At 38.0% G+C, this 27,077-nt stretch overlaps 1 protein-coding gene across 6 annotated transcripts in view; it reads left to right on the top strand.

The window, feature by feature from the left end:
* Positions 1-27,077, top strand: part of LOC121313454 (anion exchange protein 2-like) — a 101,498-nt gene that overhangs the window by 25,337 nt on the left and 49,084 nt on the right. For 2 of the 6 annotated variants that reach the window (XM_041245990.1, XM_041245991.1), the window contains exons 2-4: positions 12,358-12,414; positions 22,331-22,444; positions 23,870-24,021. In XM_041245990.1, the coding sequence (XP_041101924.1) occupies positions 23,974-24,021 (48 nt within the window). In that variant the 5' untranslated portion in view covers positions 12,358-12,414; positions 22,331-22,444; positions 23,870-23,973. Of the gene's footprint in view, positions 1-3,598; positions 4,026-12,357; positions 12,415-22,330; positions 22,445-23,869; positions 24,022-27,077 lie in introns of those variants that run through there. The other 4 variants (XM_041245993.1, XM_041245994.1, XM_041245989.1 and 1 more) reach the window with 3 other exon arrangements.

Consider the following 27,077-nt stretch of genomic DNA (forward strand, 5'->3'; position numbering starts at 1 on the left):
CCAAGTTTTTTTAGTTTGGCTGAAATGCCAAGAACTCTCACACCTGAGATGCTCTCATCAGACACCTTCTTGCTAGTCACAGACAACATGTTCGTATTTCTAACAATAGAGTCTCCAGGTGGGATCACAATTATCTTCTGTGGTGAGGGGGCTAAATCTAATGCAAATATTGATTTTTTTTGAAGACTTAGCTGTGGACGTCACAGCTCTCGACAACTTTTTTTCTTCGATAGACCCATTTGTCTTGAACTTAGAAGTGTGGTGGTAAATGTGCGGGAAGGGAATGAACACCTGTATCCGACATGAAGTCTGCTGGGACATGCTCCACCTCCACTTTTTTGTTTGTAATATTGACAGTCTCATTCTGGGTAGTGTTGGTAAATGAATTATCAATAAACTGTTTAAGTTGAGCAATGTGTTTGAGGCTGAAAATTTGTTCTTCTAGATTTGTTATTTTACCGATGAATTCCTGAATTATATTGCAGTTTGAACATACATAGGTATCCATTACAGCTAACAACAGTAAACAAAGAACATGAAGTACATTACATAGCTTTGTCATTAGGGTTTAAATAAGTCATAGCTCCACACAGTGTTTGCACTCACTCAGATCAGTAAAAACTGCATCTTTTATTGAGGGCAATGCAGTCAGTCAGCGACTGAGGAAAACTTCCTTTCTCCAGTAGAATGGTGCAGTCCTCTGTTGACAAACTGCAGGCTTCTGACAGCTTTCCTGCTGCCTGGAGCCAGGCACCAGGGTGGTGCAGCTCCCTGCTGCTGCTGAATTGGGGTAGAGCCTCAGGAATAGTGCAGGTCTCTGCTGCTGAATTGGGGCAGGGCCTCAGGAATAGTGCAGGTCTCTGCCATTCCCAATGCCTAATTCCACGATTGCGCGATTGCGGAAAATCGGTAGCCCTACTCATTTAAAAGAGTATGGTATACTCCTATTTTAGGATCCACTACCTTGTCCGCATGACTCTGTTCCTGTGGTATCCCCTTCTTTTACAAAGGTTTAGTGCAATTATAAGTACAGCTCCACTCGGTGCAATAAGGCTTTCGACTATCTGGAGTGTGCAGCAGGAATGATCACGTACCGCTTGAAAAACATGTTTCCATGTGTATGCTGGACTTTAGACTGGAGAACAGCAATCCTCACAAACCCAAGCAGCTGTTTCTTCACTTGTTGCACTTGGGATGATAAATTAGCCCAATCAACACCAATGAACCTCACTTATGGAGAGCTTATCTAAATAATCGAATAATCGGTTTGTGCAGCTCTAGTTTAAAAGGCCTTCATCCCTGGAAGGAAGATTGTGGCCAGGCTGTCGCATTTAGGTCTGGAACCATACCATCCAGAGTAAGACTTTGTAGTCAATCCTTGTTGCCAGTGAAGATTATTCAAAACCAGTTACTTTGATTCTATTAAATAGAATTAGAAAATGCCCCAGATATTGTAATTGTCGCCTAAACAGAACCCCTAAAGTGAAATCATAATGTATCCTGAGGGAAAAATGATGACATCCCAGATTATTTCAGTACTCCCGGCATCTCCCAGCATTCCTTGTCTGCTGTGAAGTGATTTATGATAATCCTTGGGAACTGCTTCATTTGATGTGCACTTCAGCTATGCACTGTCCTTCAGCAGCACAATGAAATGTCCTGGAAGTTAAAAAATGCATATTCTCTCTCTCTGTCTCTCAATTTTTATTTGATCTCTAGGTCAGTGGTACTCAACTCTGGCCCTCGAAATGCAATCCAGTCTAGGTTTTTACTTTTAGTTACTTGAAGCTGCTAAGAGGCAATTAACTAATTTAGCACCTCATTGGAATAAAGACCAGAACTGGAATGCATCACGAGAGCCAGAGTTGAGTACCACTAATCTGGGTCAAGACTGAATTTTGGTACTGGATGCCTGCCATATTGAGGTCATGTTTTTCTGGAATAGAGACCAGACCCTTTTAAGTAATTGTCTTAATTGTGTACATATCTGTATTCTGTAATGTTATCAATTAAGTTCCATATAAGCAGTGGAGTAGAAGAGTGGTTAAATCTGTTGTCCCAAATTCACTAGCAACAAAAATTGTTTACGTCCCACCCCTATCACTTCTGATTGGCTAGCTGTGGGGGGAAAAAGCGGATCTCTTATTGGTTACAAAAGAAACCCAGAAATGGCTGCCCTTAGCGCCTCTGACAATGCACAGGCTAATCTTTAAGCTTAAGCTTAATGTTTTTTGTAAATTAAATAAGTGATTGCTGCTTTCTCAATACATGAACCTGCCATATAAATGCAGCAATCTAGTTAAGACAAAAAGGCGTGTTCTTTCTGGGATGTTTAAAAAAAAAATTGTGAATTTTACTGTTTTTTAAGCATTTCAACACAAACTTTCCACCAGCAAAAAAGAAAAAAAAAAAAAAAAATCGGTACACTTTTTATTTTTTTCGATTTGTATTGTTGCTAATCTAGTTTGCCTTTTATCATATTTACATATTTTTTAGATTTAAACGCTATATTAAAAGCCGGTTTTTTTTTAAAACTAGATTTAAACCGAAGCGATATTAGTTTTATTTGTTTGAGTACTCGAGTAATAAATTAGTGGTCGAGTAATTATAATTATTTAAATACTATCTCTAACCCAGTGGTTCCCAACCTTTTTGGGCTGGAGTCCCCATTATTAGTCTCCCCCCCAAGTAGCCTAGGCTATACTGTAAATAGGCTACTGCATGTGTATATACAATGCAGGGGGTGGGGGGGGCGCAGGTTGTACACAGTGTGTATAATTATAATTACTCTAGAACTAATTTATTACTCGTGTTTTCGAAAAAATGTCAATAATATCTCTTCATGAATGCACGCAAGGGCTAACGTATGTTAGTTTCGTTTTAAATAAAAAACTACTTTCATTTTAACAGAATGTATACCTTTTAACACACTAGTTTCTTTTAAAATGTTTTTTTTTTCTATTGTGTATTTAATTTTTTGAAGTAGTGCTTTATATGTGGTTAGTTAGAAGATAAAACCGTTTTATGTTTAATTGTTCATTTAAATACTGCACTGAAAGGAATATTTCCTTAAAGTATGTTATGCATTTGTTGAGGTGAGGTGGGGTCACAGGGAACCTTTTGTGTATCCTTGAAGAACTTAGTGAACCAGTCAAGCTAGATCCACCCCTGTTAATCACTAATTGATTGATTGTGTTCACTGTTAATTAAAACCCAAATCCTTCAGTTTATATTCTACTTTTTTTTGTGTATTTTGTGTGACGGGGAGGGCACAAGTAAACATTTAAGAACAACCAGTAGATTTTTCTAGCATTTTGTCAGTTGGACAGGAAATTTTTTTTTTTTTTTTTTTTTTTTTTTAATCTAGTTCTTACAAGTTCACCACATTTAATATTTGCTGGTATTGAGATGTTCAACTCTGAAATGAGCTCTACATCTTTATTGTTTCCCAATGTGGATGTAAGTCCTCTTACCTTAAATCAATGGGTGCACACATTCCTAAGGCATGTGATTTTCCTGCCCCTGCCTGTCTAACTCCCCCTGCCTTCCCCTCTAACAAATTATTTGGAATCAGCTAGCTAATAGCCAGTGTCTTGTGGGAGCGCTGTAGTGAGAAAGTTAGTCTTGATCAGCAGGCAGACCTGGAGCTGCAATAATCATTCTGCACCCTACCTCCCTGTTCATTATCCAGACTGCTGATTAAATGCGTGCTGCCAGTCTGGTGCAGCATCTCTCTGCGTGCTTGTTGCCTGTGTGTACAGGCAGCTCTTGCTGAGGGATTTCATTTAAGCGTGCGCTTTTTTGCTTGTAAATATTGAGAAACCAATCCAGGGCAGGGTGCAGAAGGACTGGTAGCTGCAGTACTGTATAGTCTTATTGTCAGTATATACTGTAAACTAGTCGTCTTCATTACATGCTGGGCTAGTGGATGTTTTCTCCTGTAAGACATCCAGCAAGGTGTCTTTTTTTTTTTCTGAGACAAACTTGTGGAGTTGGCCCCCCAACATTATGATTCTTCAAGAAAGGTGAGTTACTGCTGTAGTGCACTATTCCATATTATATTATTCTACCGTAGTTGTTTAATTCTCTTATTTAAATAATGTTTAAGGTTCATTACTTTTTTTAGTACTCAAACTCCACATAATATTTTAATGCATCCTTGCAAAATGTTATTGCAGTATACTTAGTGTTCCGCATTTTCGGGTTTTTATCTTTTAAAAAAATTTCTGTGAATTTCAGAATTTATTGTACATATATTAAAATAGGGATATAAAGTAGTTTTTAATTGAAACATTGGTAAAAATCGGGGGGGGGGGGCTATTTGTAGAAGGTTATAGCTGTTTTTCATTCAATTGAAAAAAGAAAGGTTATAGTTTGCCTTTTGAAAACAAGTTTTTGCATGCTCCATAATGATGAATACAGTGTGTTCTCAGTCATAGATTATTAATGGAATCTGTGGGAGCTATTTCCACTTGTTCAGTGATACATTATCACATGTAATTAACAGAAGGGTTCCAAAGTAGGTGATATGTGCATGTGCATAACTCATGTGACATACTGTTTGAAGAGGGTAAAAGGATCATTTTGATGACCTACGTTTTTGTCCATGCGGAGCGTGACTTGGACAGATAATATTAGTATTATTAATCATGTTTTAAATCCAGTGACCTTTACGCATTGGAAGGATCTTTTGAATTCCTTGTACAGTGTCAAAAAATACAAAGGTGGGAGACAAAAAAATGAATCAGTGTTGATTTTAAAAGGCCAGTACTGTTGTACTGAGAAGAAAACAAAACATCATTCTAGACCTTGCTGTGATTGCTTTGCTGCATCAGTGTAGTAATAAAGCATGCCTTTTGATAGTTAGGCTGCGTTCATTCGGGGGATTGGTTCCACACTCAGTACGGTTCACTTGGCAAATTAACCAAACTGAGTCCACCTGAACAAGTAATCTTGGTCCATTTGGCAAATTAACTGAGTTTGGTTCACTTCCTAAACTTCAGTGTGAACAATCGGTTCATTTGCACACAGGGCAATGTATAAAGTTTGGTCAAAAAATGTCAAGGGGAACCATTTTTATTTATTTGATTTATTTATTGCATTTATATTGCGCTGTTTATACAAAGGTATCGCAAAGCACTGTACAGTACATTGCAGAAAAAAAAAGAACAAACCACAATACATTTGTATAGGATGTCACACATACAACTGCCATAATCAGACCATTTAAATAACAGTATACACAATACAAAGCAGCAATTTTAAAGTTACATTAAAACCCACTAAGATGATAAAGCCATTTTATAAAAGTGCATTTTTAGTCTTGAGTTGGAAACTGTAACGGTCCCAGCTTCCCTGACAAACAAAGGCAGAGCGTTCTATAATTTAGGAGCTCTACAAGAAAAAGCCCTCCCTCCTGTTGCTTTTGTTGACCCCAGGAATAACCAGCAGCCCCGCATCCTGTGATCTCAGAGTGCAGTTTGGAAGATATAGGGTCAGTAGCTCCTGCAAATAACTAGCACTAATTCAGGGCCTTGTAAATTAACAGCAAAATCTTAAAATCAATTCTATATTGCACAGGGAGCCAGTGTAAAGAGGCCAAAACAAGGGTAATATGTTCTCTTTTCCTGGTTTTAGTCAGAATTCTAGCGGTGGTATTCTGAACAAGCTGCAAGCAGGATACCACATGTTTTGGGACACCAGAAAAAAGTGCATTAAAATAATCAATTCTAAATTAAACAAAGGCATGCATTAGTCTCTTGGGTATCAGATACAGAAATAATTGTTCTAACTTTGGCTATATTTCTCAAATCGTAAAAAGATATTTTAGTAACTTCCCTCATTTGAGTCTCAAGTGATAGATCAGGGTCAAAGATGACCCCCAAACTCTTAATTTGTAGTTTAAATTTTGATGAGACTGCAAGGGTCGAGCTCCTCTAATCCTACAGTTCCTCTTAGTTGGTTCTGTGATACCACAAATTTTGACATCCGATGCTTGATGCCTGTAATAACACCCAGGCAGAAGAAATTCCTGGTTTTAGGGATAAGTAGAACTGGGTATCATCAGCATAGCAATGGAAGTTCACTCTGTGTCTGCGGATAATGTCACCTAACGGTAGCATATATAATGAAAACAGCAAGGGACCTAGAATGGAGCCCTGTGGAACACCACAGACAACTTCTGATAATGCCAATTTTACCTCCCTGTGGCAAAGTGGTTGGTAAGGGGAACAGGTGTAGCGGTGATGCGGTGTAGGAGTGATGAACAGACAACAGTGATTCAGTGAACAAGGTGTTTTAATTCGTAATCCAGGTCTGGTGACCGATAAATAATAACTCCCCGGCTATACACACCAATGTGTATAGCGCGGAGATAACAAAAACTGGGCACAGTCCCGAACAAAACACAAGACGCGGTCACCAGTCCTGGGTGCGTGCAGACGTGCAGGTGCTCGGTGTAGACACAGGTTTGTGCTGTGTGCAGTGGTGCTCCGTATAGTGCTTTCCTTTCAACAGCTCCGGAGGTGTGCGTTAACTGTCTAATAGTGACAAAAAGACAGACAGTGACTCAGACAAAAATAAACACACAACACGTAAATCCTTTACACTGAGAGCTCCTCTTTCAATCCTTCTCTCTCCCACTGTTTAACCCAAACGAAGGAAAAGATCAGCGTTACCCTGGCCCCTATATGTTATCCTGCATGATATCTAGGTAAACGTTTGCAGCTGCCTTATTACTTGCAGCTGCCTCTCGTTTACCTTTCAAATCAATACGGTCTTACAACAGAGTCTCGCTTCTTTCCAGGCTGACCCACTTCCCTGATCCGGAAACGAACTTTCAGGCCAGCCCTTCCAGATACTTCTCCTCTCGTTCTTTAGCGCCCTCACAGGTCGGGAGGAAGATTCATCACCAGAACTCATATTTCTGTCACGCTCCCCAATAGAGATGATCAGAAAGATAAGATTTGAACCAGGATAGGACCAGGCCAGACAGTCCTACTGTGCTTTCAAGGCGATTCAGTATAATGGAATGGTCTGCAGTATCAAAGGCAGCACTTGGATCAAGAAGAATTAATACTGATGGAAAGCCCGAGTTAGAGCTTATCAGCAGATCATTCACAACTCTGACAAGGGCCATCTCGGTGCTATGTACAGCACGAAACAAGTCTGAAACTTCTCAAATATACTGTTAAGAGTTAGAAATGTTTGTAATTGAATTACAACAACTCTTTCTAGAACCTTATCTAAGAATGTTAGGTTGGAGATTGGCCTATAGTTATTGAGGACTTTAGGATCTAAATTGTGTTTCTTAAGCATAGGCTTTACCACAGCTACCTTAAGAGCTGAGGAAACTATACCACTTATAATTTTTTAAATGTGGATATTAATAACACAAGAACATATTTTAGTTGTTGTGTAGGAATAGGATCAAGAGAGAATGTATTAGCGCTCATATTTCAAACTAGCTCTGTCAGTTCCTGTAAGGTAATCAAAGAAAAAGCCCCCATGGTAGCTTTAATAGGTGTAGTTGGTAAAATTCTGCTGTAGACCTTGAAAGACACTCTTGAGTTTTGATTGGTACTACAATATCTTAAGATACCAGTCAAGGTGGTGTTGTCGGTATTAACCAGCTCATCTACTGGGAAGGACTCAGAGAGTGGTAATGAGCTCAATACATCAGAAAGCTTAACAGCAGTTGAAGAATGAATGACCCGGGATTTAAGTGTACAGTCCACAGTCTTTGTAGATAATGGCAGATTCTCCTCAAAAAGAGTTACAAGATGATCAGAAACAGTAAGATCTAGGGTGATGATATTCTTAACAGCAAAACCACGAGAAATTACCAGATCAAGTATGGCCACGATTATGCATAGGACCTTTGACATGCAGGATATAATCTAAGGAATCCAGTAACCTCAAAAATTCCAAGCAATTAGCATCAGAATCATTGTCAACATGAAGGTTAAAATCACCCATTAAAAGAATCCTATCATATTTGATTGTCAATATAGATAGAAGATCCCCAAATTCAAACAGAAATAGCTGGTTTGACTTAGATCGTTGATAAATAATTACAATATGAACAGGTAATGGACTGTTTAATGCCAAGGTTAAAACTTCAAAAGATGAATAACCTTCAACGATGTCCTGTTTTGATTCTAAGTTCACTGTGGAAAACAGTAGCAAGTCCACCTCCCTGCCCAGTAGAGCGAGCTTTCTGGAAAAAGAATAGTTAGGTGGAGAAGCCTTAATCAGGGAAACATTGTCTTTCGGCCCAAGCCATATTTCAGCTAAAGTGTGAATATCAATATTGTAATCCTGAATAAAACCACTAATTAACGGAGCGTTATTAGACAAAGACCCGTCATTAAATAAAACTAGGCGTGAATTGGTCCAATCAAGAGCATGTGATTGAGAAGGGGTAATAGGAATTTGACTAAGGTTATTGTAGCACACACCTCTGTGTTTACTCAGCGGGTAGCGGTAATGGAAGGATACTTTAATCTGAATTTTACATGTCTCTTTAGAGTCCCTCCCCTCCCCAGTTCCTAGTTTAAATACCTTGTTAGCTGGTGTTCGATGTTGTCACCGAGCCTGCTTGCCCCTGACCTATTTATTTTTCTAAAGCAATCCCAGTTGTTTATAAATCCCAGCCCTTCTTGCACACACCAACCGGCCAGCCAAGTATTTAAGGCCCAGAACATGATTAAGGCCCTATATGATCAGTGAAAGAAATGCAGATTCTTTTAGAAACTAGTTTGGACACTAAAATCTAGAGCAAACCCAACAAAGAGCATGTTCTCCCTCCAGCTCTAGTACAGTAAAGTGTAAATAATTAAAACACATGCTGACAGCAGGCAGAATAATTCCTCAGTCTTTGCCATCACATTCTAAGATGCACTGCAAACAGTGTGTAACAACTTTTTTTTTTTTTTTTTTTGTTCCTGGGTAGTAAGTGTTATTTCCTAATTGCTTATGCCTCAAAAGTATAGAACATGGCTATTATTCCCCACAAACTTTGCTTTTGTGACCAGGACAGTGATATTTCAAAATATCACTATTTCCAATGGGAAAATGAGCAAATGTGTGTCTTCGTTCACATAAAGTCAGAAAAAAACAACATATGAATCAAAATTAACATGTATTTATACTAAAGTAATACAAAGATGACTACAAAAGATTTAGAAGTGAGTAGTTTTTCGAGATTTACAATTATACTGTCCTGGTCACAAAAGCAAAGTTTGTGGGGAATAATAGCCATTTTCTATACTTCCGAGGCATAAGCAATTAGGAAATAACACTTACTACCTAGGAACAAAAATTGTGTTACATAGTGTAATCATAAAAAAAAACAAATAGAGTTCACTTGCAAATTGAATTGTGAACACAAATTAACTCAGTCCTGAAAGAATATGCAAATTAATCACAGACACACACACACAAAATCAATTTCACACCCAAACAAACTCAGTACAGTTGCTTTCAGGTAACTAAACCACAATCAAATTGATTAATTGTTTTAACCAAAGGCACTGAACTGAGTCTGTTTATTGAACCCAATGTGACCAAAGGCACTGAACTGAACTTACATCTTGTAGATTGTTTTTGTAATTGGATAGTCATATCCCATCTCTCTCTCTCTCTCTCTCTCACGCGCTGACTGCAGAATAAGATGGACATGTCATTTCACAAGACTCTTAGTAGATTTGACAAGTTTGTGATGAAATGTTATGGTAGTTTTTATGATGTTGAAATTAGAAAATGACGGGGAAAAAAAAAAGCTTTTTTCAAACAACTTGTCAACAAGTTGGCTTAACTTGTATACTGTTTGTACTGTACAGTACTGTGTTCATAGCACATTGTGAATCTTTTTTCAAAAGGGTCCTGGTATCCAGTAGTTTTCCGTATTTAAAAAAAATTTAGGCATACTGTGAGTTACTCACAAGAGCTGAGTATTTATGAAGAAATGTACTGAGTCGTAATCATAGAAATGATTTGGTTTTCGTACCTTGTATAAAACAGTTCTGAGCTACTGTAGTAAAACAGAAAAGACTCCAGGGGAGATTAAAAAGAGAAAACTATTTACAGGGACCACTCATTCTCTGAGAGAATGGTTTATCCTGTAGCAATTGGCAGCTTTTGTCATGGCTGTGTAGGAAAAAGAAAAAGAACACGGTTCCAGGCACGCCGCTTTAGCAGATGATGATGTCTGTTGTAAAACAGTATGTTTAGACTTGTACTGGTAACATCAGAGTATTGTTGTTCTCCAGTGGAAAGTTACGGTAGAAATAGTTTGTAGGTCACACTGGCGTTAAAGGTGCTCCACCCTTTTTTGAGACTTTAACTTTAGGAAAACCCCTTTTTTGCGTTTTAAAATACTTATTTACAAATGTTTTTTCCTACATGCTCAACACCGATACATAAAGAAAGATACACAATTTTACTTACGCACCAGCGACCCCTGTAGACTGACCGGGCACCTGCAGGCCTGCCTTTAAGCTACCCAGAGCTGCATGGTCCTCCGTCACTGTAGCTCCGAGGTGGTTGCATGCAGAGTGAAAAAAGTGGTCGGCTGACGGCACACGTTTCGGAGAACAGCGTGTGTTCGTGTTCGTGTTCGTCTTCGCCGCTCCCGAGTCAGCGTGGGAGTGGTAGCGGTGAGCTGTTTGCTACGGGTCCCAGGGGCAGGTACAGTCTGAATGTTGACAAATCAATGGCTCGGGAGGGTGGGAGTAAGGAAATTCAGAGACCGACAGCTATTGTATTATCTGTGAAGTAGTATAGCAGTGACGTTTTCGAGAGGAGGGCAATCAAGCATCTGAAAGCTTGCATTTAACATTAAAAATGACTAAGGGTATTGAGAGTAAGAAATTAAAACGTTTAATTAGAATAGTGGTTTTGTGTTTCTACCTAGCAACGTGACCTGAATACCGTAGATCCTTAAAAAATAATTGGGTTGTTGACAGTTAACTTTGTGTGAGCCATAATAACCGTGGCTGTAGTAACCCCATTGTGGTGCAAAGTACAGTAGTTTTAACATTGGACACACCGCCGCATATGTCGCACCGGTGTATTGGTTGCTTCTCGTTTAAGGGCCCCACAAAAATGCCTAGAAAATCGAATTATACATTTTTTATGGTAATTTTTCCAAAGTACACTAAATTGAATTCACGTACATTGTTTTTAATTATAAGGTGCCCTCTTGGCATTACAGTACCAGGTACAGTGCACTTACTGTAGACCTCCTATGTTACATGGTGCTATGTATCCACTGTGTACCAGAGTACAGAGCTGACAGAAGCTGCCCATTCAGTCTGATTCATGGAGTAATACAACTGTTTTATTGTAGGTTGTTTCACAGTTTGGATCTAGGTCAGGAAATTCAGTTTTAAGTTACTGCGCATATGCTGTACTGTATTTAAGAATATAACAGTTCCTTGTTTATTGATTTAGAAAACAGCTATTTTTAAATAGTTCCCACAGTGGAAACAATTTTTAATTTACATTGTGATGAAGTCTGGGAGTCAGTTTTGATTTCCACACACCCCATGACTTGCATAGTCATTGGAGCTTGCTGCCACTTCCAGCATTTCCCTTTAACACTAGCCTTCCGTCAGCTGAGTAGGCTGTAGACTTAGTGACGTGAATAACTGGGTTGGGAATGGAACCTTGGTGGTGGATCATTGTAATTCTGTACCTCTGCTGAGGAAGGAATGAAAACCTGAGACTCTCCGAATCTTTAGTTGTTTCAACAGAGGTGGTAAATAGAAACCTTTGTCAATACTCTTCACAGATATTCCTGACCTACCCCATTTGTAACCTATTACCCTGTTTTTGGTGACATAATGAGTATGTCTTCACTAAATCTTTTTAAACCTGATATTCTGTATGTCCTTTAAAAGCTGTCTGGCACCTTGCTGGCAAACAGTTCTGTCTTATGCTGCACTGTTTGTGTACCAAAGTACATTTTAAAGTGCTGCTAGTTTTAAAACTAGGTTATTAATATAATTAGACCTGTTTTTAATGGATTAGGAGAATCAATCTCAAGCCATCTGTGATTTTGTCCAGCCTTTATTTATTTATTTATTTGTTTATTTATGGGAGGGGCAACTGGGGATTTCACGCAAGGTATAAATGTGTTTACTAATGCCATTGTTCAGTCTGTGTGAGACACTGTTTAAATGTATTGCTGTTGAGTCATATCTCGGGTCACATTGAGGCTTGAGAGAGAGGAAGACATATAATCCAGAAAGGAGGACTTGAGTGATCAATTATTACCGTGAGGGTGGATATGTGTGCAGTACAGTACAGCTCACACTGTATAAACCTGCTCTGTCGTCTTCTTTTTGTTTGCAGTGGATCTTGGCTTTGCACTACGATGCCTGAAGTGGATCTCCTGCAGTAAATAAAAAGGTAAGCAGTGTCTCTTTTTTCTTTTTTTCTAGCACAGCTTTTTTTGTGTGTATTCTCGTCTGTTCAGGTCACCTTTTCCTTCTGAGTCATGCAAGCATACTCAAGCCTTTGCATACTTTGTTATATTTTAAGATTTTTGGTACGTATCACTTTGGTGTACATGAGATACCACACAGTAGTCCCCAAACTGGGGGTTTACAAGGGCATGACAGAGAAGTGCTCTGGTTGCTAGTTTATTGAATGTATGGGCTAAGCTTTGACAGTGTTTTCCGGAATTGTATAATTTCAAACTTTCCTTTGCTGTACATTGTTTTGTTCCAACCAAGTCTTCAATGCACGTTTTTATATCTGTACTGCTTTCCAGTACTGGTTAAGAGCCAACAGACTCTCTTCACTGCATGACCTTGGGAGAAGGGGGATCTTAACCTGTGTTCCCTATTCCCCTATATAATATATATATATATATATCATATAATATATATAGATATATATATATATCTATATATATTGATCTTTGATATCACATATATCATATATTTGCAAACATAATACCTTCTTTTTATAGGTACTGTAAGACTATGGTCAACTGTCAAACAATTTATAACAGTGGGCCAATTATATATTCATTTGAATTTAAGACGCACTTTTTTTAACCATTTTTTGCTTCTCAAAAAATGGCTGCAAAAAAATGTCTTTGTCTTTAATTAGAGCACAGTGTAGTGATGCGTGTATTAAAATCAACAACAGAAGACGCGACTACCCGAGTATACAAACAGCAACGTGACTGACTGCTGAGAAAAGAGGAACCAAAACGTTACTACCCGATCACGAATCATTCATGACGTACAGGCAGCCATCTTCAAAGAAGCTTCATGGGAATTCAAAGAGCTTTTACAATTTCAGCATTTATAACAAACAGTACCAGCTTGGACAGATCGGAAATGCTGATCAGAGCCCCATATTTTTCGACATGCCAAGCAATCAATACCACGGTTCACAAATTGGGAGAAAAACAGGTGTGAGTAATCATGACTGGAAATGAGAAGCAGCACATAACTGTAAAGCCTGGGACATGAGCGGCATTTTGCCTCGCATGTCGCTCATCATTTATTTCTATGAGACTGAACTCACATTGACAAAAAAATAGCATAGTGGAAAAGTACAATTCCTCACGTTTTTGTTTCCTGGTCCGTAAATAACAACAATATTTTCTAATATAATAAAAAGATAAAAAGACTAAAGATTAAAAAACAGCACCAGTTTCCAGAATTAACAGAATCCAAAGTCAGTATTCAAAATTGCAGAATATAGTGCCAGATAAGGCCCTAATGTCACAGTGCAAATGAAAATGCACATAGCAACTATAAAGATCACAGATTTATTTTTTTTTTTTTTAAATGCATTACAATATCTAAACCTAATTAACTTTTACATTACTGTAGCTTGTGTTGTTCGCTTTGTTTTTGCTGCATTTTGTTCATGTGAAATTGGAGGAAGCGCTGTGTAACTGCACAGTAAGGGCAGACTGATTTGGCATGGGAAGAAAAACAAACCTGGGCTGTGACGGATAAACAAGTGCATTGTAACAGTAAAGACATGGGCTTTGTATCACAAAACTGGTGACAGATTCGGAAATCACGTGATGCGTAAGTGCATTAATTTGTTTCATAAGTATAATGGGGATTGATTTTATTCTTAATACAAGGGCCGTAAAACACAACTATAGATACACAGCCTAACTTCACTATAACGAACCATTCTTATAAGGAACACCCGTTTTTAACGATCCCAACAGCAAGAACTGATTTTTCAATGCAAATTAGCCCTATTAGAAGGATCGCGTACAGGATCAACCCGGATACAGCGATCTCGGTACTGACTGACACTGAACTTTCTCCAGTGTGAAGTGTGTTTTTCTCTCGGTGAAAACAAAGACCATGGTTGACTAATTCAAAGGTTACCTATTATAGTACGAATCATGCATGACGAATGCAATCGTGGGCCTGTCAGTCATCTTCACACAAACTGCAACCAGCAACGGGGGCATGCAGAGTAATCTATGCTGGATAGTTTTTTCAAGAGAAAGGACATGTAATTACTGTATTCAGCATGTAACTGTACCTTCTGTCCTTGTTCATTACTTTACTGTTTTCTTTTAAACATACCACAAGTGGGAATTAGTGTTGGTGTAATTTATATGTGGACACAGGTTTGTTTTGTGTGCTTTTTGGAGTTATGTTTGATCAAATGATTGTTTACAGACGGGCACTCGTTTGAAACTTGCTCACTGCCTGTCTTGTATGTGTCCTCTGTGCGTTACCATCATTGGTAGCGTCACATGACCCATTTGTTTACTTTCTGTTTTGTGTTTAATAAATCCTGCGTGACAGTAGTCCTGCCATAGTTAAGGTTGCAGTGTTTTTTCCATTATAAGCCCCTCTTTTGTGTGGGGTTAACCCCAAAGTGGGGTTAAGTTCAATCAATCTGTCTGCCTTTTTGGATTTCAGGTTGGTAGGCTAAATTTTTTTCTGCAACCCTTGTGTTATTCTGGCGAGTAGTTTTTGAGCTACAGCACTTTAAAAACGGGTGGTTCTTCATGTAAGTTTGGTACCGGGAGAGCGTTTTTTTTTTTATTATTCTCCTGTAGGTAAAAAAAACTATTGGACAGTTACTACTGCCATTTGGCAAGTTACTGCATCGAAGTAGTCTTTAGTGCCTTTTGTGGGTGGGGAGGTTTAGAAATTTGTATTTCTACACATGCGCAATTGTACAATTTGGTAACTATTTTTGTATAGTTCTGACTGGACCTGTAACAAAACAATCACTTAGGAACACTCTCCAATTTGAACGAGAGCTCCCAGGATGCACACAAACGGCTGATCGTAGCTAACATTTCAAGCTTTTTAGAAGCATAACAAAGCATCATACCATACTGTACAGAGTAAGTAAATAAATAATAAAAACGTGTCAGTCAGTGGTAGAAGGTGAACAAGTATTTAAAACCTACATGTACACTTAGGCTAAGAGTCTGCGCCAGAGCAGCTATAAATAATGGCAAAACATTTCAAGTAGGTCTGAAATGATTATTACATTATTATACATTATTATTCTTATAAAAATCGAAAACACTCACCCATGTAACCACAAAAACTAGAAGAACTTCCAAAGAAATCATTTTAGTTTATTTCTAACATAAAACAAATAGCTATACACATTGATGCTCTACTAGTGTAAATAACATGGAATGTATAGAATAAAAAAAATATCTCGATTAACCATCATAAAACAGACTTCTGGGGCAGGTTTTATTGTAAGAGAAGTGACTTTTCTTGGCCAATTGGAGATAGCCACTTGGGCATCAGTGGATATAAATATGCTGAAGGTGTCACGAGTGACCCTAAAACCCGTCTTCCCTTGTACAAGGTGCGAGCACCTTTTTTGAATGAAAGGTATAAGCGGCCAAGATGGATGACTCTTTTTGATAGAAACAGCTTAATTTAGTTGAAGTCTTCCCACTAATGATGGGAATGAGAATGTAGAGATCTGAGCCCAGCTAACAAGATTTAAGTTTTTTGCAGGTATCGGGCTTTTAAACCTTGTCACAGCTACAGGAAGCAGGCTGATCTTTGGGGTACAAATTGAACATTTGTGAAACTGCATGCATGTTAAAATGTCGAAACAACTGTACTGTGTTTTAAAGAATGTAAAGTCAGCGGAAATAATAAACAAATTGTTAAAACACACTTCAGAAATAATGTTATAATGTACTCTGTATTAGGGTATGAAAATATTGTAGGAGTCTATATTCCTGTTTATTCTAGTATAACAGTAGAAACATATTATTAGTGAACGTGTAAGGTCTGAAAAGAGAACTCCTTGTATCAAAAGGTCAGGCTGGCCCGCTGAAAGTTCCAAACGTCCCTTATCAGACAAGAGCATCTTTTTAAATTAAACTCAGAGCCTCAAAAATTCAGATCTTCTATGGTGCACAGTTAATATGCCAGAATCAGTTGAACTAAGATAGGTTTGTGGTTCTACTATAGTAAGGAGAAACAAAAGTATTTAAATAAATAAGAAAACTGTAAGATCTTAAAAATAAGAAACTTAATCAAATAACTTTAGTACATGCATGAGGATATTGGTCTGTGTCAAAGTATAGCAGTCCTAAGTTTTAATATTCAAGGTTGCATTTACTACCAGGCAGGTACCTAATTAAAAAATAAAAAGAGAGACAGCTATGTAGATAATCTCATAACTTGTAAAGCGTTTTTTGATGGTGGTCCACTATGAAAGGCGCTATGTAAAAATAAAGATTATTATTGTTACTATTATATTGAAGTATGTGAATTAGAAATACATGTTGTAGAATCATTTAACGTTAAACTGTTAAATAAAATTATTGTTGAAATAACATTACTGTTAAAACTGAGAGTACTAATTGATAATGTCATAATATTGTAATAACTGTACTATGTTTTAAATATTAAACAATCAGTAAAAATACTATTGTAGCAAGTTATGAGCAGAAAACTGAACAAATTTAATTTAACAACATTTAGTTCTTGAAAAACTAGGACTTCATCTTAAATTAAATTAAACAGTATAGCAAAAGAAAAAAGCAACCCTTTTGACATGATTATATTTGAAACTAAAAAATAAACTATTTTAGTTTTATTGTAGCAATTAAAAAGTATAAAGAAAGAAACCCAAGTATCTACTTTGCTTGAGAGTGTTTTCATACTCAAGTTTCTTATTTAGAAAAGCTTGATGAAAGTAGCCTCTAAGCTAAGTACATGTATTAATCTAATATATGTGTAAATGTTTTATTATAACAGGAACTGTTAAGTTTGAATATAAGACAATAGTGTAAACTGGATTTAATAACAGTAGTATACAGTGGACCTAATAAAGAAATATACTTAAATTGGTGTCCTGGCCTTTATCTATTTGTAGCAGAGCGGTCTTGGGCATGGAAAGTGCTTCAGTTTAAATTCAAGGTCTTTCTATAATGAGTGATCTTTTTTAAAATTTAACTGACAAAATACATTTTGGTAACAGAATGAGAGAGTGTATTATGGTTAAGGCCCTGTGAAAATCGCGGAAATTTTCTTTAGAATTCTCGGCAGTGTCACGGGTAAAGTGTTGTATTTCACGGAATGTGCACAGAACTATTTTATAAATTTATGTGTACAGGTTGTTATTTTTTTAAAACATCAATTAGAGATAAATGCACTGACATCAAAATCAACGTCAAAGTTATTCAAGCGCTTTACAATGAAACAGTGTTATAATTAACAGCCTGTAGGCAAAGTGTATCCGCAAGGACAGCTTTCAGTTCTGGTACATCAGATGCACGTTCACCATTTAGGTCTTGCAAAACAAACACAATGTGTGACCCATACTGATCTTGGGTATCGGTCGACTTGTCAGTGACCACTCACAAGCAACCAGACTGTTTTACTAATTCCACCATCTCCTGCTTGTGATACTCAGCAACTTTAGGTAAGTATTCAAGTGTCAGCTGGGCTGATGAAGGAATCGCTCCACGATTGGCTACACTCAGTCTGAAGAATTTATGTAACTTTTGGTTGTCCAGTTTGTTGAGGGATATTTGCGCAAACAAACGCCTCTGTCAGGTCAAAATGTAATGTGTTTCGTGCTTCACTGTTTTCAGTGGACTTTTGGAACATGGAAGTCACCGTTTTGTGTTTCTTTGCAAGTAAAGCAGTCTCAGTACTGCTCTGGATTTCCATCTTTCAACAGCGGCTTCTCGATAGTGATCTACATTAACGTTGCAGGACGTACAGAAGAGCTTATCCTCATCGCTGTGTAAATCTCCTGCTGGACACTGCTTTACGTGATCTACAGGCACATTTTATAGCCTTTTTAGAGACATCCATTTTCTTGTTTACAGTGTGTAGTATTTTAATTTACCACCATGATTCATACAGTCACATGACATAATCACTGCACAGCACTATGTGCATGACTAATAATAGGTACACGCAGACACACAGCAGAGCGGTACAGTTTCCTTAATGTGATTTATTTATTTATTTATTTTTATTTCTTAAGAATATTGTAGAAATCGCGGTATTGGGCCAATTTCATGATTTCTTTGCAGCCCGTGAAATAGTGATTTACAGAGGGCCTTAATTATGGTGTAGTTTCCATTCTCTTTATTATATTATAGAAATTAATGAAAACTTGGCAGCCAAAGTGAGCATTTCATTTAAATTAGAAAGGTTGTCTACAGTATAAGTTCTTATCAGGAAGTTAGCAACTTTAATGGGATGATGTTTGTGAGCCAAAAATACGGCAGCTTTTATATTACAAAAGAAAAATTAACTGTTGGACAGAATTACATTTAAAACTAAAAAAGTTGCACAATGTTGCATTTATTTTTACTGCAGTAATAACAGATGTATTTATTTACAGTTTCCAAGTGAAAGAATTAAGACTGTCTCAGACACACAGTAGAATACTAGAAGGGCATTAGACCTTCAGAGATAAGAATTTGTTTTTGGCACTTCAAATCAGGTTTTTACTGTTGGCTGGATTTGTATTTGCTGTGTATCAACCTTGAATGATAACCAATGGAAGGTACTTTAAGAAAAACAGGAGTATGTACCTCATTATATTAAGAAAAGAATGAGAGCTCAGTTATAAAAATTAGGATGTAAGCTTTTTTCTTACCCGAAAAGATACCCGTCCGGGCGTCTCTTGAATCTGGCCAAAGCATGACTTCATGTGGTGAATTTGGAAAAGCGCTTATAGTAGAGTTTCATATTAATTTAAAAAACTTGGCAGGTAAACATGGTATCTGAAACCTGCTTGCGCAGTGGATTTTTTTTAGAAATAGAGAGAGGTCAGGCTTAGTCTTCAGCTTGGTACACTTAATATGAGACCTGTTTTATATTTAACATGTTCATTATAGCCTGAATTTAAATGAAAATAATAGGATCAAGAATTGCAGACTCTGAGGTTTGTCATGAACCTTTTAACAGTCTTTATCCAATATTAATTTGTTGACGCACATCTGTGCATGAAGCAAATCCAACCTATTGAGGGAAATATATTTTAAACCCAGGTTGGAATGATTAAGCACAGTGGGTGTTGTATATCTGAGAACATCTCTCTATATGTATTCTCTATATCCATATTAGGTTACTGTGACAGGGTGCTCATGTCACAGAGAGACCTGGGAGGTGGAGTTGAAACACAGCAGAGGAAGCGCAGGATTCATTAATGTAAAAGTAAATAAACAAAGGGGTCATGTGACGTTGCCAGCAATGGTAATGCACAGAGGACACATACAGCAAGCTGTACAAAAGGCAAAATAAAACACAGTACAAAAACTACAAATAAAAGGTGCCACACAGGACGAGCGCTAGCCTTATAAAGGAGGTGTTAAGTTCCAGGAACTGGCTACACTATATAACCCTCGCTTTTCATTACTTGGGATCACTATCCCCTGAACTAACCTACTTATGAGCCGGTATTTGTACGACGACACCTGCTGCTTCATGCGGCCTTGGCTGGGCATTGTCTTCACCAGCACCGCTTGCAGTTTCAGGGTTGCGTAGCTGCCCTTCCTGCAGATTGGACACTCTCCTCCTCAGTATACACAGCTCCCCTATGCATCATGGCATTGTACTTGCCCCGAGCGATCTCCACTGGATGTTTTTAAACTGACGGACACTCAGTCGAGACCCGCCCACCTGCTGATTTGTGGACCGGCACAGCTAATCATTCACTGCCCCTCCTCTCAACCAAACCCAGCAGGCAGCAAAGCCTCAATCTAGCTCCTGCCTGTAAACAATCTAGTAATCAAACAAATCAACTCCAAAAAGACACACAATAAACCCATTTCCACATATAAAATTACACCAGCACTAATTCCCACCTGTGCGGGGCAATCACCCTGCCAGTTAAAATTACACCAACGCTAATTCCCACCTGTGCGGGGCAATCACCCTGCCAGTTAAAATTACACCAACGCTAATTCCCACCTGTGCGGGGCAATCACCCTGCCAGTTAAAATTACACCAACGCTAATTCCCACCTGTGCGGGGCAATCACCCTGCCAGTTAAAATTACACCAACGCTAATTCCCACCTGTGCGGGGCAATCACCCTGCCAGTTAAAATTACACCAACGCTAATTCCCACCTGTGCGGGGCAATCACCCTGCCAGTTAAAATTACACCAACGCTAATTCCCACCTGTGCGGGGCAATCACCCTGCCAGTTAAAATTACACCAACGCTAATTCCCACCTGTGCGGGGCAATCACCCTGCCAGTTAAAATTACACCAACGCTAATTCCCACCTGTGCGGGGCAATCACCCTGCCAGTTAAAATTACACCAACGCTAATTCCCACCTGTGCGGGGCAATCACCCTGCCAGTTAAAATTACACCAACGCTAATTCCCACCTGTGCGGGGCAATCACCCTGCCAGTTAAAATTACACCAACGCTAATTCCCACCTGTGCGGGGCAATCACCCTGCCAGTTAAAATTACACCAACGCTAATTCCCACCTGTGCGGGGCAATCACCCTGCCAGTTAAAATTACACCAACGCTAATTCCCACCTGTGCGGGGCAATCACCCTGCCAGTTAAAATTACACCAACGCTAATTCCCACCTGTGCGGGGCAATCACCCTGCCAGTTAAAATTACACCAACGCTAATTCCCACCTGTGCGGGGCAATCACCCTGCCAGTTAAAATTACACCAACGCTAATTCCCACCTGTGCGGGGCAATCACCCTGCCAGTTAAAATTACACCAACGCTAATTCCCACCTGTGCGGGGCAATCACCCTGCCAGTTAAAATTACACCAGCGCTAATTCCCACCTGGACGGCAATTGTTGTAACACCAACTGGGGGATTGCCCGACCACTAGGTGGTGTCACCCTTAATGCACGTGTAATTTTAAAATTGACAGGGCAATCACCCTGGGACAGGTAAATTACACCAGCCAAAATCACCCTGCCAGTTAAAATTACACCAGCACTAATTCCCACCTGTGCAGGGCAATCACCCTGCCAGTTAAAATTACACCAGCACTAATTCCCACCTGTGCAGGGCAATCACCCTGCCAGTTAAAATTACACCAGCACTAATTCCCACCTGTGCAGGGCAATCACCCTGCCAGTTACAAACAAGAGGAGACCATTCGGCCTAGCTTGTTTGGTTGTTTGAAGTTTATTGATCCCAGAATCTCATCAAGCAGCTTCTTGAAGGATCCTAAGGTGTTAGCTTCAACAACATTGCAGTTGGTTCCAAACTCTCACAGTGCTCTGTGTAATAAAGTACCTCCTATTTACTGTTCTGAATGCCCCATTATCTAATCTAGATGACGACATTTCTGAGTCAACATAAACGCCTAGATATTTTTCATAAATTCCTTCTTCAATTTCAGTGTCTCCCACATGGTGTTTATAATGGACATTTTTATTGCCTGCATGCACTTTTCTATATTAAATGTCATTTGCCACATCTGCCCAGTTCTGAATGGTGTCTAGATCATTTTAAATGACCTTTGCTGCTGTGACAGTATTTGCCACTCCTATTTGTGTCATCTACAAATTTAACAACTTTGCTTACTGTATCAGGATCTAAGTCATTAATGTATGTTAGGAAGAGCACAGGACCTAATACTGATCCATGTGGTACTCTATTGCTTACCTTGTTCCATTTTGAGGTTTCTCCTTCCGATTTTTTTGTTGATTTCTCCTCCCTTCCTTTCTAGTTTAACAATTATTATGTCTTTAAAATGTCAATTCCAGTTCTTTCTCAGGAACTGGAATTGGGAATTGATTTTAAAAATGAATTGGAAATGGAATTGGTATAGATTGATAAGAATTGACCCCAACCCTGATTTTGATTAGACTTTGCTTGCTTCCTTAGAAACGCGTCATCTCTGCAGTGAATTCTGGAATTGTAATCCTGAGCCAGGTGTAACCTCTGATTGAACTCGACAAAGAAATACATATCCCAATATGCACAGCAGCAGTTTTTAAGGTAGGGCTCAGGACTATTTGGTGTGGGTTCACAGGCAAGAATGTGGTAGTCACAGTGGGTCGATTGCAGCGTACCAGTGACTTAGTCTGCATCAGGTGAACTAAAATGCAGTCTAGCAAATCCAGCAGCTCTGTACTAAGTTAGTCTTGATTGCAGTTTACCTAAAAGCTAATCCTGCAAATTGGTTTAGCTGACCTGAACAAGTGGAACAGGTCAGACCGATAATGAGGACTAACCATAATAAGCCATTGCAACTGCGGATGGAAATTCACACTTTAAAGTGTAAAGACAAACTCTGACATTGTGTACATTGTTATTACTAGCATTTGATTTAAAAAAAAAACTACAGCGAAGATATTGAACTGGCAAAAAAGTCAGAAATATGAAAAGGTATGAAAAAAGCAAATAAATATATTAATGATAAAATAGTTTATATTGCATTATGTGTAATTCGGGCAAACACATTTAAGTAAAAGCAAAGCACACCTATAATCCTAATATAATTGTAGCCTACTACATGTCTTTTTATGCACATACTGCAGACGGATCACACTTGCATTTTAACTTGCCGTTAGCCTATTGCTGATTGACACTGAACGTGAAGTTCTAAATGTGGTGTTTATATTTAATACACATTTTACACTGACGTTTCAGGTTAAATTGAATACATCAAACGTGCTGATTTTTATTATTTAAATACACAGGAGCTTATTGTGCAGCACTTTAATAAAAGTTTTTACAATATTTTTTTATGAAAAAATGAAACCAATCTCTTCAGAACACTTTGTTCCTCCACTATAATAAATTACACAAAAAGGAAGAGGGTGAAACATTGCTATAGCAGTTTATTTAAACTACTGGAAACATTCGCAGTCTACCTAAGAAAACGAAGAATTGCTTCACATAGTGTATCAACAATATATTAAAAGGTACATAAGGACCTTTTTATTTTATTGTTACATGTTCCCATGTGTTGCTACAACTGTTTACATAAGGTGTGTGATTTTTTTTTTCTTTTTTTGTTTACTTTTTGACCACTTTTTTAAACTTTTAAATTGCATTCCCTGCCCCAAGATGGCTTCACATGTACCTGCATGGACCTCTCAGAACTACATTTCCCACCATCCTTCTGCTCACTGGTAAATCCATCTTAGTTACATATGTGAGCAGGAGGGTGATGGGAAATGTAGTTCTGAGAGGTCCCTGCAGGTAAATTGTATTTAAAAGTTGTCAATGTAAAAAAAAAGATTCAATGTTGTTATAGGCACTGCCAACTCTTTGGGCAGTAAAAAGGCAGTCTATTTATTTATTTATGTATGTATGTATTTGGCAGATGCCTAACATTCTCTTTACAGAAACCCCATGATTCAACATGAACAACATGGCTTAATAATCCTTTCAGTACCCTCACTTTCTGTGTTGCAGGTTATGCTGTCCCAAAGCCATCCACTTCGTCTGAGTGAAAAAGAAAAGGGTTAAAGTTTGACTTAAATTAATTTGCTGTTTGAAGCTGCACCAGAAGCTGAGCCATGAGTGACCCAGAGGCTCAGGATACCGTGGCTTCTGCTGCTCACACTGTAAGTACACTGTGCACTCCAAGTCCAATGGCAAGCTTTGCTGTTGTTGCAACGTGTTTTAAGTCAGTCATTTGTAACGTGTCAGGGAAGTGATGCGCAATCACACACTGTGGTGCTCGTGCACAAGACAAGAGCACGGGGTTAGTGCACATAACAAAAAAAAGAGTAAACAAGAAAAAAACACACTTTCCTGAGGAGAAGTTGTTAAACTAGTTTCTCATAGCGAAAATTATTAGAATGTAAATAATAGGATCGTAAAACACAGTTGAATCAAAGAAGTGTTGTCTGTCGCTTTATTTATTAAAGGTGTAGAACTGCTGTTGAGTTTATAGGTAGTGAATGTGATGTTACTTCACACTTGGGATGTGCCAGGCCTTATGTTTCACACACAACATTTTTTGCGAGTTTGTTACTTTTCTCTTGGGCTTTGTATGTTCCCGGCTTTATTTTTACTTTGACTGTAAAAATTTTACAGTTTCCTGACACAACATTATAAAGGTTACTGTTGCTGATAGGGACCCCCACTTGAGCCTTTGTCTCGTGTTTTGTGCATACTGCACATAATGAGCTGGGACAGTGTTGCCTGTAACACTGGAAATAAACTGGTGGATGAAAACACAAGCTTCAATCAAACCTAGATGAACTGCATAACAAGGCAGATGTGAGACTGTTATGTAAAATGCTGCTATCACAGCTTTTTAAGGGTTACTTGGTTCAGATGTCACAACAAATATGATTGATTTTTTTCTTGCTTATCTGTGTGTTTGAGGCCAGGACAGGCCACTGTATTGAAATCAAAGAAAATTATGTTTGATAATTAGGATCTGTAAGGATGAGACCTTAACTGCATTATTCAAATGCATGTTATTGTGTTTATTATTGTGATTATTGTTCTGCTGGCGATAAAACCGTGGTTTTATTATGTATCGTGCATGCTGTTGATCATGTGTATGTGATATATGATGGTGTATTGCTCTATTTAGATTAGGGCGCTTCCCTTAATGAAGTTATACATGTGGGACAAAGGTTTGTTGTGGTCATATGTTTGGTAATCTTTCAAGAGAAGAGGTAATGCTAATGTTCAGTCTTTACTGGTAATAGTTAGGGATTAGATCATAATAATGACAGTAATAATAACAACTAAACAATATTATAGTTTAACAATTGTGTTTGTAAAGTAAAAACGGTGTTCATGCAGGTTAAACAGATATGTATAAACGAGAAGAAACATGTAATGTAAAATATATTAATGTTTATTGTAAATGAAATGAATGTTAAATAATAGCTTATTTTTGTATAAAATCATTCCAGGTGTAACTCTTTATTGAATAATTGATCCTTTTAGGAGTAGGTGGGGCTGGGGCTTATTTAATGCCATGTCTTTCCTTATGAGGGGGGGTTAAGGTCATTCATGAGCTTGTCTTGTAAATATCAGTCATTGTATGTAGGCTACAACCTGGGCTAGTCAGTTGTAATTTGTGTGCAGTATCCAGTGCCACAATAAATGTTTATACCGGTGAACACTACCAAGTGACTGTGTTTTAAAACACTGTGTTTTAAAAACCTCTGTGTTCCTGAGAAAATAATGTGCTTGTGGGTGGGGGCAAGCTTGTACATCACCCCGTTATAAGACCTGTTTAAACATGATGTTGAACAGTTCACTAAATTGATATATTTTGCGGTTAGCAGATTGACCCAGGTTTTTTTTTTTAATAACACGTTTTCTTTCTCCAGTTGCTTTAAACTGCCTAGACTGAATGCAATGCTGTCAGAATTTAAGTAAGTTTTGTGTAGTTCCTGATCTCCACAACTTTTGTTTCTGTAAAGAGTAACTTTACATAACCAGCATCATTACATAATTGGTGGGTGGAGTTGGTTCCTGGAATTAGAAATAGAGAGATGCTTGCTAGGAAGGCACGTTGCCAACAGACCTCTTTCACCAATGTGCCCGGGTTTACAGTTAGTGTTTTGAAAGTGTTTTAATCGGCAAACTTTCAGTACTTGTTTATCTGTGGTTCTCTTGCGTCTGATTTTACATAATAGTGAATTTTAAAAGTAATTAACAGATGGTAACTGATAAGGGTGCAACAAAGGGTACATTTTGACCTTCGAAGGTTTGGAACACATTACTACTTGTTTACATTTGATAGAAAATCCTATTATTTTACAGGTAATCCATATAAATGTAATAAAACATTCACATGTAGTTTAGAGATATGTTATCTAGAACAGTAATCATGTTTTTACAATTTAAATAAAAATAAACATACACATTATTTATTTACACGTAATTGATACTATACCCTGCTCCATACATGACAGCAGCGTCATATAAAGTTGCTATATATAACGATTTGGTATAATATACATTATACAAATCAAAAGATCAAATTTTTGCATATTTTGTATAGTATATTATAAATTTATAGTATTCACACATTCTCAAACGAGTGTGTGTATGAACCTAACGAACCTTCAAAGGTTTAAAACTGCTGTTGAATTCCTGGCTAGCGAACGAACCTTTGAACACAACCCTAGTAACTGACCTGCTGGTTATCTATCCCTGAACTCTTCAAGTATTTATAATAAACAAGCCATCTAATTGGAGCAGCAGTACCCCAAAATGTTACCCATTTCCTACGATTCACGAATGACTGAGGGCAGGACACTTATTGACCCTTAACCCCACTCAAACATTTTTTACTACTTATCTAGGTATCCCTGAGTAGATCATTGTCCCCTAATCAAAAATAGACAAATTATTTTATTACACAAAGGCATTCCAGTGTAGCGACACTGCAATGCATCGCCAATGCAGAATCACTGGGTGGGAAATTTTGTTCTTCATTTATCCCAAATGGGTTTCTGAAATGGTGACTTCTAAGAACGGTTGCCATTTTTCCTGCACCATGAAGACAGTTATTAATGACTAGTGCACCTGTGTCATTTAAAAAAAAAACTTGAAACCAGCCATGCTACACGGCTTGACACAAAATGTGAATTTGTTCAAAATGGGGTGTTACACATTTAACACCTATGTTTTGCTAGAATAACTG

The sequence above is a fragment of the Polyodon spathula genome, chromosome 3, assembly GCF_017654505.1.
Source record: "Polyodon spathula isolate WHYD16114869_AA chromosome 3, ASM1765450v1, whole genome shotgun sequence".
Lineage (NCBI taxonomy): Eukaryota > Metazoa > Chordata > Actinopteri > Acipenseriformes > Polyodontidae > Polyodon > Polyodon spathula.